The sequence below is a fragment of the Ascaphus truei genome, chromosome 3 (genome assembly GCF_040206685.1).
Source record: "Ascaphus truei isolate aAscTru1 chromosome 3, aAscTru1.hap1, whole genome shotgun sequence".
NCBI classification, from domain to species: domain Eukaryota; kingdom Metazoa; phylum Chordata; class Amphibia; order Anura; family Ascaphidae; genus Ascaphus; species Ascaphus truei.
In genome coordinates this window covers 22,608,812-22,621,613 of record NC_134485.1, presented here as the reverse complement: position 1 = coordinate 22,621,613, position 12,802 = coordinate 22,608,812, and the positions used below count along the sequence as shown (strand labels likewise).

At 40.9% G+C, this 12,802-nt stretch overlaps 1 protein-coding gene across 6 annotated transcripts in view; it reads right to left on the bottom strand.

The window, feature by feature from the left end:
• The window catches only part of ERG (ETS transcription factor ERG), a 289,132-nt gene that overhangs the window by 39,211 nt on the left and 237,119 nt on the right, over positions 1-12,802 (bottom strand). For all 6 annotated transcript variants that reach the window (XM_075593742.1, XM_075593741.1, XM_075593743.1 and 3 more), the window contains one exon: positions 5,400-5,617. In XM_075593742.1, coding sequence (XP_075449857.1) covers positions 5,400-5,617 — 218 coding nt within the window. The remainder of the gene's footprint in view (positions 1-5,399; positions 5,618-12,802) is intronic.

Here is a 12,802-nt window from a genome sequence, read left to right as displayed (position 1 = left end):
TCTAAGACATGCAAATGAACATACAGTAATATTTACAGTTGCTATATATATATATATATACATAACTTCAGTATTAGGTGATACCTTTTTTATTTGGACTAACAATGTATGACGTGAGGAAGAGAGGAGAACTCTTGAAAGCTTGTCCTATGACATCAATTGTTAGTCCAAATAATAATAGCATGTTCTTCTATTCAGGCATACCCCGGTTTAAGGACACTCACTTTAAGTACACTCGCAAGTAAGTACATCTCGCTCAATAGGCAAAAGGTAGCTCACGCATGCGCCTGTCGGCACGTCCTGAACAGCAATACCGGCTCCCTACCTGTACCGAAGCTGTGCGCAAGCGGGGAGACTATAGAGCCTGTTAAACATGCGTTCTTTACAACAGTTATACACGTATATGACGATTGCAGTACAGTACATGCATCGATAAGTGGGAAAAAGGCAGTGCTTCACTTTAAGTACATTTTCGCTTTACATACATGCTCCGGTCCCATTGCGTATGTTAATGCGGTGTATGCCTGTATTGCTGCTAGTTTTACAAAGCGCTTTACAGAGGCATTTTACAGGTGTAGGTCCCTGCCCTGTGAAGCTTACAATCTATGTTTTTGGTGCCTGGGGCACAGTGAGATAGGGTAACTTGACCAGGGTCACAAAGAGCCGACACCAGGAATTGAGCCAGGTTCCCCTGCTTCAAACTCAGTGCCAGTCAGTGTCTTTACTCACTGAGCCACTCATGTAGGTACAATGTATGTTTAATGATTGGAAGAGTCCAAAACAAATTGCAGTGTGTTGACCCATCCAAAAACAAAACAAGACACTTAAACATTGCATTATATTATTTGGAATAACAATAACAAGCAATCACCATATGTCTTCTTATACGGTAATACACAAGTGCACATGGCTTCAAATTAATAAATGTTATTTTTTTTCTTGGATCTATAATTCAGGAGAGATGAAGGATCGGGGAGGAACAGAAAAGGACAAGGAAAGAGAATGAGTGAAGGGTTAAAATGGAGAAGAACATGAAGGCTAAGGCATGTACATAGTAGGCGCATAGTAGGCGCGCGCGCTGGAGCACGTGACGTCATGCGCGCCTGTACTTCAAAATATTTGTTGCTCTTCATGTTTTCAGCGATGGGGGCATGGCGAATGTGTGTCGGGGGAGGGGCGAGGGTGTGCCGGTGGGAGCCCTTATTGGCTGAACCGCGCACGTGACCGGCTGTCACGCCGAAAAATCACATTTATTTTGTCTGCCCAAGTTTCTGCAGCGCCATCGCCTAAGTGCACCCGCGCACTATGGCCGTGAACATTGACCGCAGGTACTTTGAATTAGACGCGAGCGCAGTCGCTCGCTCCGTCTCCCCTACTATGGCCGCAGCCTAAGAAGAGTGAAAGATGCACAAGGATAAAGGGTAAAGCTTGCTAACTAAGGAGAGTGATTGAATAAAAAAGATAAAGGCCAAACAATGTTAGGGAACAGAGTTTGAATGAAGTTTTCATCTAATGAATGGAGCATTCTTTTTTTTTTAAATATATGCTGCCTTTGATTACCTTTATTGAAAACTAATTACCTAAACTGCCGATCGATTCATTCTCCTGTGATCGATCAGCAAAGATCCTGCTTCCCAGGGGTTCACTAAATGGCTGCATTTTTGTTTCAATCAATCCTTCAGTCAGTGTAACTGAGCAGCTACAATGTATTCGTATATTACTACGGTAGCATTATCTATTCTTACAGTTTGCAGCTCAAACTGCTGGGAATATCGGCAACAAATGATCACACACTGCAAAGTGTTACAAAGATCTTGCACTGCTGGGGAGGTGGGCTAAAACCTGCTATAGAAATCAAAAGATGCTCAACATATTACAACTCATTTTAATGGCATTAAGAGGTGAATTAAAAAAAATATGTAGAAAGGATTATCTGATTTATTGAAAAAAAATGTAGCATATTGCTTGGATGGCTCCTTTAAGAGCTAGTCAAAGCATGTCATGGTTATTCCAATACACACATTGGTCTCCAGGTTTTTGCAATTACATTTTTGGTCCATTTTCAAATAGAAAAACAACATATTTTAGCGGTACTGATTTCTGGCTTTATTCCGACTCTGACGGGCACATCCATGGATCTTATTTTTACCTGTTTGCCAACCCGACCACCACATCAAACCCCCTGTGAGTGCCAAGGGCAGTAACGCAGCTGAATTCGTTGCTATTTAAAGCTGCTAAAAACCACATGAAAGCTGAGTATGTTTGTGCATTGAGCGCTTTCTCCGCTGTGTATTTATGTTACTGTAGTTCAGCAAATTGGGGGGAGAAAAACAGTCATCTAATAAATGTGTGTACTAACAATACACAATGAGGCAGAGGCAGAGTAACAATACGATAGTACAGCGTATTTGCTTTCAAGCAGACAACCATTAGCAATAAGCTAGGATATGTAAAGATACTTAAAGGGAATCAGACCACAACGACATAGCTCATGTTACACGAACCTCCAGCTCTCAGCTGTGCTCGTTTAAAGCAGCAAGTCGTTCTGCTCATTTAAAAAAAATGTAATCACCTGAACCCGGGGATTCCTTGCTGCCGAACCGCAGGGACACTCCCGCTCTGGAAGGATCTTATGGTATAGCACTGCTTAGGAAATATGGGCCTGGATGCCCGACAAATGTTCCAAACGTTGCATTTCACATTTTTCTTGAGCCTTGTAATACATTTTAATTATTTATTTTTTGCAGCTGAATGAAATAGTTCTGTTGTTGTTTAGCTTCTAGATGCATGGTAGACAATGGAATGACTAGAATAGCCTCAATCTGCTTCTGTTCCCTTGTTGCGTTTAAAGCTGTAAAACATGTAGCACTGGGCAATTGTTATTTTTGAGGATTAAAGCAGGGGGTCTCCTAAGCTGAACCCCATTAATTTCAGCTCCAGCCCCCCCCCCCCCCCTGCTTCCAGAAACACCTCTGTAGCGGGTGCCAGTATCTCTGCTGTCAGGGTGTTTGTGTGCTTAACGGAAATGGCGGTTTAAATATCCCGCATCACGGGCCAATAAGAAGCGGTGACATCATACCTTGCGGCTTCCCTATTGGCCCGCGTGACCTGGACATTAAAACATGATGGAGACACCGGCAGGAGGGGTCTCCCGAGCTGAAATTAACACTGTTCAGCTCAGGAGACCCCCTGCTCCAATCCTTTAAAAAACAAATTGCTCCATGCTACATGTTTTGCTGCTTTAAATAGAGCAACAGCAATGGGCTGATGGGGAGCCAATGAATAAAGATTCTGTCTCTGACTCAGTGTCAGCACCTTGGGCAAGTCACTTTATCTCCCTGTGCCTCAGGTACCAACAAAGTGTGTGTTATCTCCACAGGGCAGGGAGTCAGGACTGCAAACGTTTACAACTCTGCAAACACTGCCAGCGCTATACAATAAAAACACCTTTATTATTAGGGTGCGCTTTTCTGAATTTCAAGGGATCTAAATTCTCATCACAGATTTACGCATCATTTAGCGCCAAAGACAAGGGAAGGAGGGGGGCGTGACCAGGGGGGGACAGGGGGGAAAGTTTGCGCACCGCTGCTGTAGACGGTAATAACTTTGTGTGTTTAATATATCAACAATTTCCAAATAACAGCAACAATCAAACTACCACCTATGGAAAGGGCAAAGTTATGCCTATGACACCTGAAACATTCTGTACCATGAACAGTATTGCCAATGTATCTATAGGGCAGATCCCAGATCTACCCTATAGGATGAATGTCCTCCCTACTGTACGTTCCTACACATGCTCTAGTCCTGAGTTTCTTGGTGAGTGGCGCCTTAGAAAAAATGTGAAATAAATCCCTGTTTTACTTTTTAAATGTTCAAAAACCTTTGCAAAAAAACAGGGGGAAAAACCCAATAAACATTTAAAAAAAAAAAAAGAAGTATACTTAAAATGTGGGGAGTGTTGCCTGCCTTTAAGATGGGGAGGGGTCTTTGCCTTTTATAGAGGATGTCCATGTTATTAGTTACCATTACGAGATCCTTAGCCATAGGATACAGAGCATTCTGTTTTTCTAGAAATACTTTCTCAGATAGTATTATTATTATTATCGTTTTCTTGTAAATCGCCAACATATTCCGCAGCGCGGTACAATGAGGTACAGCGTTATGTATATTACAAAAACTGTTACATATAAGTGAGGACAAACATGCACAAACAGATCCAAACAGGTAGTGAGGGCCCTGCTCGTGTGAGCTTACATCCTAGAGAGAAAATGTTGAAACAAGAAGGTAAGGTGGCTGCTCATTGTAGGGTGGTGTCTATCTCAGGTTGGAATATGGCCCAGTCTGACAGCTGATTTAATGAACGTGTGTGGGAGGGGGTGTTTTATAGGGTGGGGATTGATCCAGCAACACAGCTGGTCCCGATGGGGTTGGAAGGGGTTGGATGTTAGAGGTATGGCAAGTAGGCTCCCTTGAAAAGGTGAGTTTTAAGGGAGTTTTTAAACATCTGAAAGCCGGGGGAGAGTCTGATGGTGCGTGGTAGGGTATTCCGGAAAGAGGGGGCAGCACGGGAGGAAGCCTTGCAGGCGGGAGTGAGAGGCGGTAATAAGGTGGGAGGACAGGCAGATGTCGTGGGCAGAATGTAGGGGGCATTTGTATATGTTTTTGGGGATGAAGGCTGAGATGTAAAGAGGGCAGCGTCGTTGAAACTACAGTAATCTTATATTTATATAGCATGTTTAGAAGTTTCCCTCTTTAATTAAGCTAACATTTTATTCGTTTATTATGATAGTATATTAATGATATCATCATTATAAATGAAAGAAAGGCTCAGAAAGGTAAACCAAGAAATGTTAAAAAAATGAAGATATCCCGATGCTTATGTTACCATTAAGTCATTCCTATACATTAACAATAAGAAAAACAGAGCCCAGGTGTGAATGCTCTTGTACTAGATAGACATTGTAAATTGTTGTTTTTTCCATTGTACATTGTTGTGTTACTTAATCCCATTTTGTATATATACTGTAGGGCTTGTAAAAGTTTCACAACAAGAAACAAGAGGAAATTATATTCTCCGTATAACCATAATTCAGGTACTGAGTGAAGATTAGAATCATGTTGACACTCTAATTAAATACATTTGTTGAAGGTAAACAAGTACTTTTGTCTCAATGTTTACCTATGTTTATTTATTATTATACAAGAATATACTAAAACATGCCAATATAAGAATGTATTCACAGGAAAAGGTTTTAAGAAATCACCTACAGCTTTGGTGTTTGCAAGACTTGATTCCAACGTTGTCTATAATGTTAAGAATAAACGGCATTAATACATGAAGCATATATACCAGAGGGTCTACTTCTTGTAGTAAAGACAGAAACATCTCGCTTTACCTGGATCCGTTCACCTGATTTGGGTTACATTCCATCTTGATGGTTACTCGAGATGACGGCTGTGATAACCAGTCTTGTTGAGGGACGCGCGGACTCATTTTCGAAGTTTGCCCATATTCACTGGAGGACGATGCAGTCATCTCTGTCTTAGCGAGGTGCGGAGTCCCGTAGGCACACTCAAACAAGGACTGATCTTCACTCACCACTGATAATGCTTCCTGCAACCAAAAGGGGAAATACAAAAAGATTACATTAAGTTAAGCGTACATGTACTGTAAAGTTAAACTGTACAGAAATTCTACTGATATGTCCCATACAGGCCATTGAATTATTATTAATTTTGTTATTATCATTTATTTATAAACTGCCAACATATTCTGTAGTATAGTACAGTGGGGAAGAGTATTTAAATTAATTAGAATGACAAAAAAAATAAGAACAAAGAAAAGCAAAACAATAAAAAAGTTATGGTGGGCCCTGCTCGTGAGAGCTTACAATATAGAGGAAATAAGGCCCAACGTTGAAACAAAGGGCTGTTCATTGTAAGACTGAGTTTGCCTGAAGGTGGAGTCTGGTCCAGCTGCAGAGTTGGTCCTGTTTGGGGAGTGTGAATGTGAGGGGGCTTCCTTTGATGGTTACTTTTCATGGAGCTTTTAAAGCTGGGGAAAGTCTGATGGTGAGTGGAAGGGAACTCAAGCGAAATGCTGCAGGGATGTTGTGTACTGTATAAAGGAATGAACGAGAGGAGGTAATAACTGATCACAAGAGGTGTAGGTCATGGGTAGAATGGAGGGGGTATTTAGGAGAGTATTTGGAGATGAAGGCAAAGATGTAAGAGGGTGCACATCATTGAGGAATTTGTATGTCGGAGCTAGGATATTGACTTACATTATAGAGGACATGGGATGTCATAGTGCAGGGGTGGCGAACACCAGTCCTCAAGGGCCACTAACAAGTCTGGTTTGAAGGATATCCCTGCTTCAGCACAAGTGGCTCAATCTAGATTGCTGTTAAATGTTATACTATGGCCACTGACAGATACATTCTTGCATTTATAATGTAATGAAGGTAACTCCATGTTTATTATAAGTTACGAATATTGGCCTGCATATTATAGTATGTGATATATTTCCATTTATGCCGAGTGCTTGTTTATCTTTATCAAAGGACATTGCCTTGTTGAAATGACGTTAAAATGCATCAGAATAGCCATGCTAATTACTTTACAAAAGAGGAAGCCTATTTGCATGCATCAAGGCAATCTGGTGGTTTAAAGAAGCAATCCAAGCATTATAAAAAACACATTTAATTAAAAAACTAATTACTTAAGCTGCAGATCGATTGGTTCTCCAGTGAGCGATCAGCAAAATCCTGTTTCCCAGGGTTCACTAAATGGCTTCCTATCAGTTTCAAATTAATCCTTCAGTCAGTGTAACTCAGCAGCTACCATGTATTCTTATATTACTAAAGTAACATTACCCATTATTACAGTTTGCAGCTGAAACTGCTGGGAAAGTATTACAAAGATCTTCTACTGCTGGGGAGGTGTACTAATGCCTGCTATAGAAATATAAAGATGCTCAGTATATTAAAATTCATTAAAAATGGCATTGAGTTGAATTTTAAAATAAAGAAAAGGTAGTAAGTATCATCTCATACTACAGAACTGAAACCCCACGTGTAGGATGTTGCATGGTTTGCCCCATTAACATATTGCAAACTATTTCACACTGCTACATTTAAGGTGGTTTGTACTGCTGAAGTAGTAACTTCTCTCTTTTGTATCAGCTTTCACAAGTTGGCACAGTAACATGTTGCAATTGCATCACTTACTGGAAAGTGTTATTATTAGACAACTTATATAGTGCAATAGAAGGAGTTACTTGATACATATACTTGCTACATATAATAACGCCACATGTGCACTTTCTACCTCTCTGTGAGTCATATAGTTCATTACAACAATGAGTCTGTTTTAACCTCCTTTAAGATTGATGCAAACGCAACCGGAAGGTATTATTAGGGGTGCAGCTATAGCCCGGGTAAAGCCCGTGCTCATGGGGGCCCACTATCCCCCCCCCGCTGTCCGTGGCCCTGTTGACCATCTCCCTCTCTTCTCCCCCAGATAGAGGCAGGCGGGGGGAGATGATGGTATGCGGCGGCGGGCCGCCAGAGTGAAGCAGAGGAGCAGCCGGCGAGGAGTTATGGAGTTGCACGGAGGCAGAGCAGGACGGCCTTGGAGGAGCGCAACTCCTAACTCCTCTGCCGCTTGCTCCTCTGCTTAACTCTGGCGGCCAACCGCATACCATCATCTCCCCTTGCCTGCCTCTATTACCAACATGTCCCACAGGTAGGTATGAAGGAGGAGAGAGCTGGAGGAGGGGGAGAGAGATGAGGAGGGATGCTGAGGAGGGATAATGAGCAGAGATATCCTCCAATTTAAAATCGAGCCAAATTTGTCTCTTGAATCTACAGAATACCTTCACTTATAATGGGGTCCAGAATCTTTTTTTGACCCGGGACCCACGCATGTCTAGCTATTCCAATGGGTTATATATAATTTACACTTAACTTACAGATGTTGCAGGGGTTATTGCACCCGTGGGCGCGTTATGGTGAAATATTCTGCATGACCAATGCCATTGAATCCTACGGAAAATCTGAGACATTCTGCGATATAACGCAATATTCTGCATCAGGAACGAGCGCAATAACCCTTCTTCTGGAAATCTCCTAGTGGGGGCAATATTGTCCTTGATTTTTTTTTTAAGAAAATGAATATCCTTGAAAGCAATAGGCGTTTCCTTTGATTAATCAGTCACAATTATTTTGCACAAGACTGCCACAGTTTTGCAGTTTATGAGATTTTGATAAATTAACCTCTTCACGTTTTATCCATACAGTTTTAGCAATATGTTGCAATCCTAAGTGTGAATCTTCCACAAGAAGTACAGACAGCTTCAATCCATCAGTCCAACAGTTTGCAGCCAACGATATCAACCCCAGTAGAATGAAGCAAAGCAATAGTTGACTTTTTCACAGGTATTGTAGAAATCCCATAGACCAGTGGTTCCCAACTCCAGTCCTCAAGGACCACTAACAGTGTAGGTTTTAAGGCAATCCTCTCATTAGCACAGGTGGCCCAATCGTGACTGATTGCTCAAGCTGGGGTATCCTTAAAACCTGGACTGTTACTGGTCCTTGAGGACTGGGGTTGGGAACCACTGCCGTAGACCAAGGGTTCTCAACACCAGTCCTTAGCATCCCCACCCCCCAACAGTTCATGTTTTAAGGATATCCCTGCTTCTGCACAGGTGGCTCCACCAGATTCAGCCAGCTGTGCTAAAGCAGGGATATCCTAAAAACCTGACCTGTTGGAGAGGTCTTGAGTACTGCAGTTGAGAACCCCTGCCATAGACTGATAATTCACATTACTGACATTGAACATAGTTGCTCAAAGAATGAACCCTCTTATTCAGATGTAGTCAAAAGTAAACTGGAGATCACTTGCTATTTATGTAACATTACCGTTCTAAATCAGCTATAAAAATAGGGAGTTGGAAACATTTTCCTGAAAAATCACCTTAATTAAAAAGAATTGAAGTATGGAATCTTTTGAATGTCATGAAGTGGAAACAGCATATCTGTTTCATATAAACATATAACATGCCATCTATGTACCACGTATGTCACATAAGGTATTTCAGAGCGTGTGCATTCTACATGCGGTAACATATATTATGTTAAATGATATATATATATATATATATACTGTGTGCTCATTTGCATATCATTTCCCAGAATCCCTTGCTGCAGTGGAAGTGCTGTATGCTGGGTGATAATGGTGAACGGTGGGGTTGCAGACCTGCCTAAGACATGCAGATGAGCATACAGTTGTATTTGCATATTTGCTTTCCTGTGGAGGGTTTTTGTCACTTTTTTTACTCACCATAACTTAACTCAGTATGATGGTATACCCTATCCCATAGCTTCTTTGCATACCCAGTTAATCAACCCCACACTGATGAGACCCATTAAGGTCGAAACAGCTGTCTGTGGGTGGTTTTCTGGGTATGCACCTTAACCCTGGCTGTGCTCAAAGCTGTGACCATGCAGCAAGCTTAAGCCTATAGGGAACCATGTTAAAAATGGTTTTTGAAGCAAAAAGTGGCACTGCATGCTCATTTGCATGTCATTTCCCAGAATCCCTTGCTGCAGTGGAAGTGCTATATGCTGGGTGATAATGGTGAAAGGTGGGGTTGCAGACCTGCCTAAGACATGCAGATGAGCATACAGTTGTATTTGCATATATATATATATATAAATATATATATATATATGGGAACAAAAAGAAAAATATAAAGTAGCGCCAATAAATGATGTTAAACTATGTGGATGACAACTAGGAAAATTAAAAGATTATTCTTATAAAAATTGTATAAATATACTGTGATTATGTGCTCAATAGTGAACAATTTAAACTATACAACACATCAAATTAAAAATGCGGCCCGTCATGCACATGCGTGGTGACGCAATACCGCTCCCTTAGGTCTGCATCGAGCGCAGATCAACATTGCGGACAGCTGCTATAGGAGACACTGGTTGTACTCCAAAAGACTGGATTTGTTTGCCGAAAGGAGCCTCCGGAGTCCTGCACCAGTTACCATCTTCCTGCAGCTTCAAGTGAGAGTTGTACTGCGGATCCTGGATGCTGACTGACCAGAGTGGCGGTGATATATATCACAAATTGCCTGTTTTATATTTACCTTTGTGAGTGAATTTTCACCCCCCCCTCCCTCCCCTTTCCCCTCCTTTCCAATAAATGTACTATTTTACGCCATGGGGCGTGCGCTCTCTCTTCTTTTTTCTATATTATATATATATATATATATATATATATATGGGAGGAGTGGCTCAGTGAGTAAAGACACTGACTGACACTGAGATTGCTGCAGGGGATAACAAAAGAGGGAACCCCCGCAACTGTCTAAATGTAAATGTGTCGGTGCTCCCTAGGTAAGTGCATATAACAACAGACCGGAGAGAAAGAACCTAGTAAGGGCACTCTAAACACATAGGTGGTATGGTGAACTCTTTAAAACATAGAATTTATTCAAATAATTTTAAAATAATGGGTGATAAAATAAGAATTAAACGTTTAGATCCTTCATATGAACAATGAATGGGGTGTTCTGGATCAATGAATGCTGACTGCAAATATCCTCTATTCATGTATGTTGCAGTTTGGACCAGTGAGTATGGTGAGTCACTGTCCAGATGAACCAAAGCACCCTAAATGTCGCTGCTGTAGCAGTATGTGCCAGTATAAACAAACCCTAATACGCAGAATATACAGCACTCTAGCATACAAAAGGAACCCTAGGCAGGTCTGCCGAAAAAACAGTGAGGTAGTGTGACTGGCTGAATGAGTGGGATCCTGGCTAATAATATATCTAGTACAGAGTTAGGAATACTGTAGATAGATGATAGAATATAGAGTTTGTATATAATCAGCTCAATATCACTGGCTATGAATATAACCCTAGGAGAAGTGATTATGAGTCTAGGGAGCAAAGCAATAAGTCCCTAACCACAGTGTGGGTATAACATACTAGGCTCACATACATAGTAACAACGGTAGGGCTGACTCAGATCAGGTAGGTATAAAGTCTGTTCAGCGTCTCTCAGGTAGGTGGTGTGTATGATAACCAATCTATCTATAAGGTGGTAAACAGTACTGACCCAACACCAACTCTGTTGTCAGAGTTGATCTCTAAAGGATCAGTACTCAGTGAGAGGTAGGAGATACATACATGGTAATGCTGAAATAAATAAACAGATTACTGCTACCGTGTGACAGCAGGGAGAAGGGATCGTGGTTCGTGTGGGCTCCCTATAGATCATCCGATCGCAGGGAAGCACCTCATTTGAAAAATAGCGCGCTGCAGTTGTTGACGAACACTGCCGTCAGCTGACTCATGTGTGTGAAGGTGTCCTGCGCGTGCACCCATCTACCTCATTGTTTTTTGGCAGACCTGGCTAGGGTTCCTTATGTATGCTAGAGTGCTGTATATTCTGCGTATTAGGGTTTGTTTATACTGGCACATACTGTTACAACAGTGACATTTAGGGTGCCTTGGTTCATCTGGACAGTGACTCACCATACTCACTGGTCCAAACTGCAACATACATTAATAGAGGATATTTGCAGTCAGCATTCATTGATCCAGAACACCACATTCAGTGTTCATATGAAGGATCTAAACGTTTAATTCTTATTTTATCACCCATTATTTTAAAATTATTTGAATAAAGTGTATGTTTTAAAGTGTTCACCATACCACCTGTGTGTTTAGAGTGCCATTACTGCAAGGGAGCCTGGTTCAATTCCCGGTGTTGGCTCCTTGTGACCTTGGGCAAGTCACTTTATCTCCCTGTGTCTCGGGCACCAAAAAATAGATTGTAAGCTCCACGGGGCAGGGACCTGTGCCTGCAAAATGTCTCTGTAAAGCGTTGCGTACAATTAGCAGCGCTATACAAGAACATGCTATTATTATTATTATTATTATTATATACAGACAATGTAATAAAAACGATTGCTTACATTACATTAATGGCATACATTTTATATATACTGTCATCTCACATTGATCACGTGAAGCAGCAATACTTCTCCCCCACCCCTTTTTATTTTTTGCTTTTTTCCCCCTTATTTTTATACGTTAAACATGTGACAATGTATAATTCTACATTGTTACCTAAACTGACAAGCAATAAATCTGTACAAATCCTTCTTGTGTGCCTAATGGAATGGCCGCCTTTCAGTTTCAACCAATCCTTCAGTCAGTGTAACTCGGCAGCTACAGTACAATGTATCCTTATGTTACTAAGTGAACATTATCTATTGTTACAGTTTGCAGCTCCAACTGCTGGGAACATTTGCAACATATGATCACAAACAGGAAAGTGTTGCAAAGATGCTTGGGACCGGAGGTGGGCTAAAACCTGATTTAGAAATCAAAGGATACTTTAAAACCCATTAAAAGTTGAATAAAAAATAAAAAAAACAGTGACTATTATCTAATACTACAAAACTGATTTAAAAAAAATATAAGATTTTACGTTTTGCTACATTAACCCAAATCTTAGCACTTTCATCAAACCTCAATTTTACAATATAACCCAAAAATTGCCAAATTGTGTGATTGAACTAAACAATAAGGGACAGATGCATAAGATGATGTAATTAGCAATTACTTTATGAATTTGTTTAATACCTTCTGTGCCAAAAGGTCCTACTGAATGTTTATGTATCAATGTTTTAATTTTTCCCACGGAGGTTAAAATGTGTTATTAAAGTGCTTGAAAATATTACTTTTTCTGTAAGGGGAGACAAGATT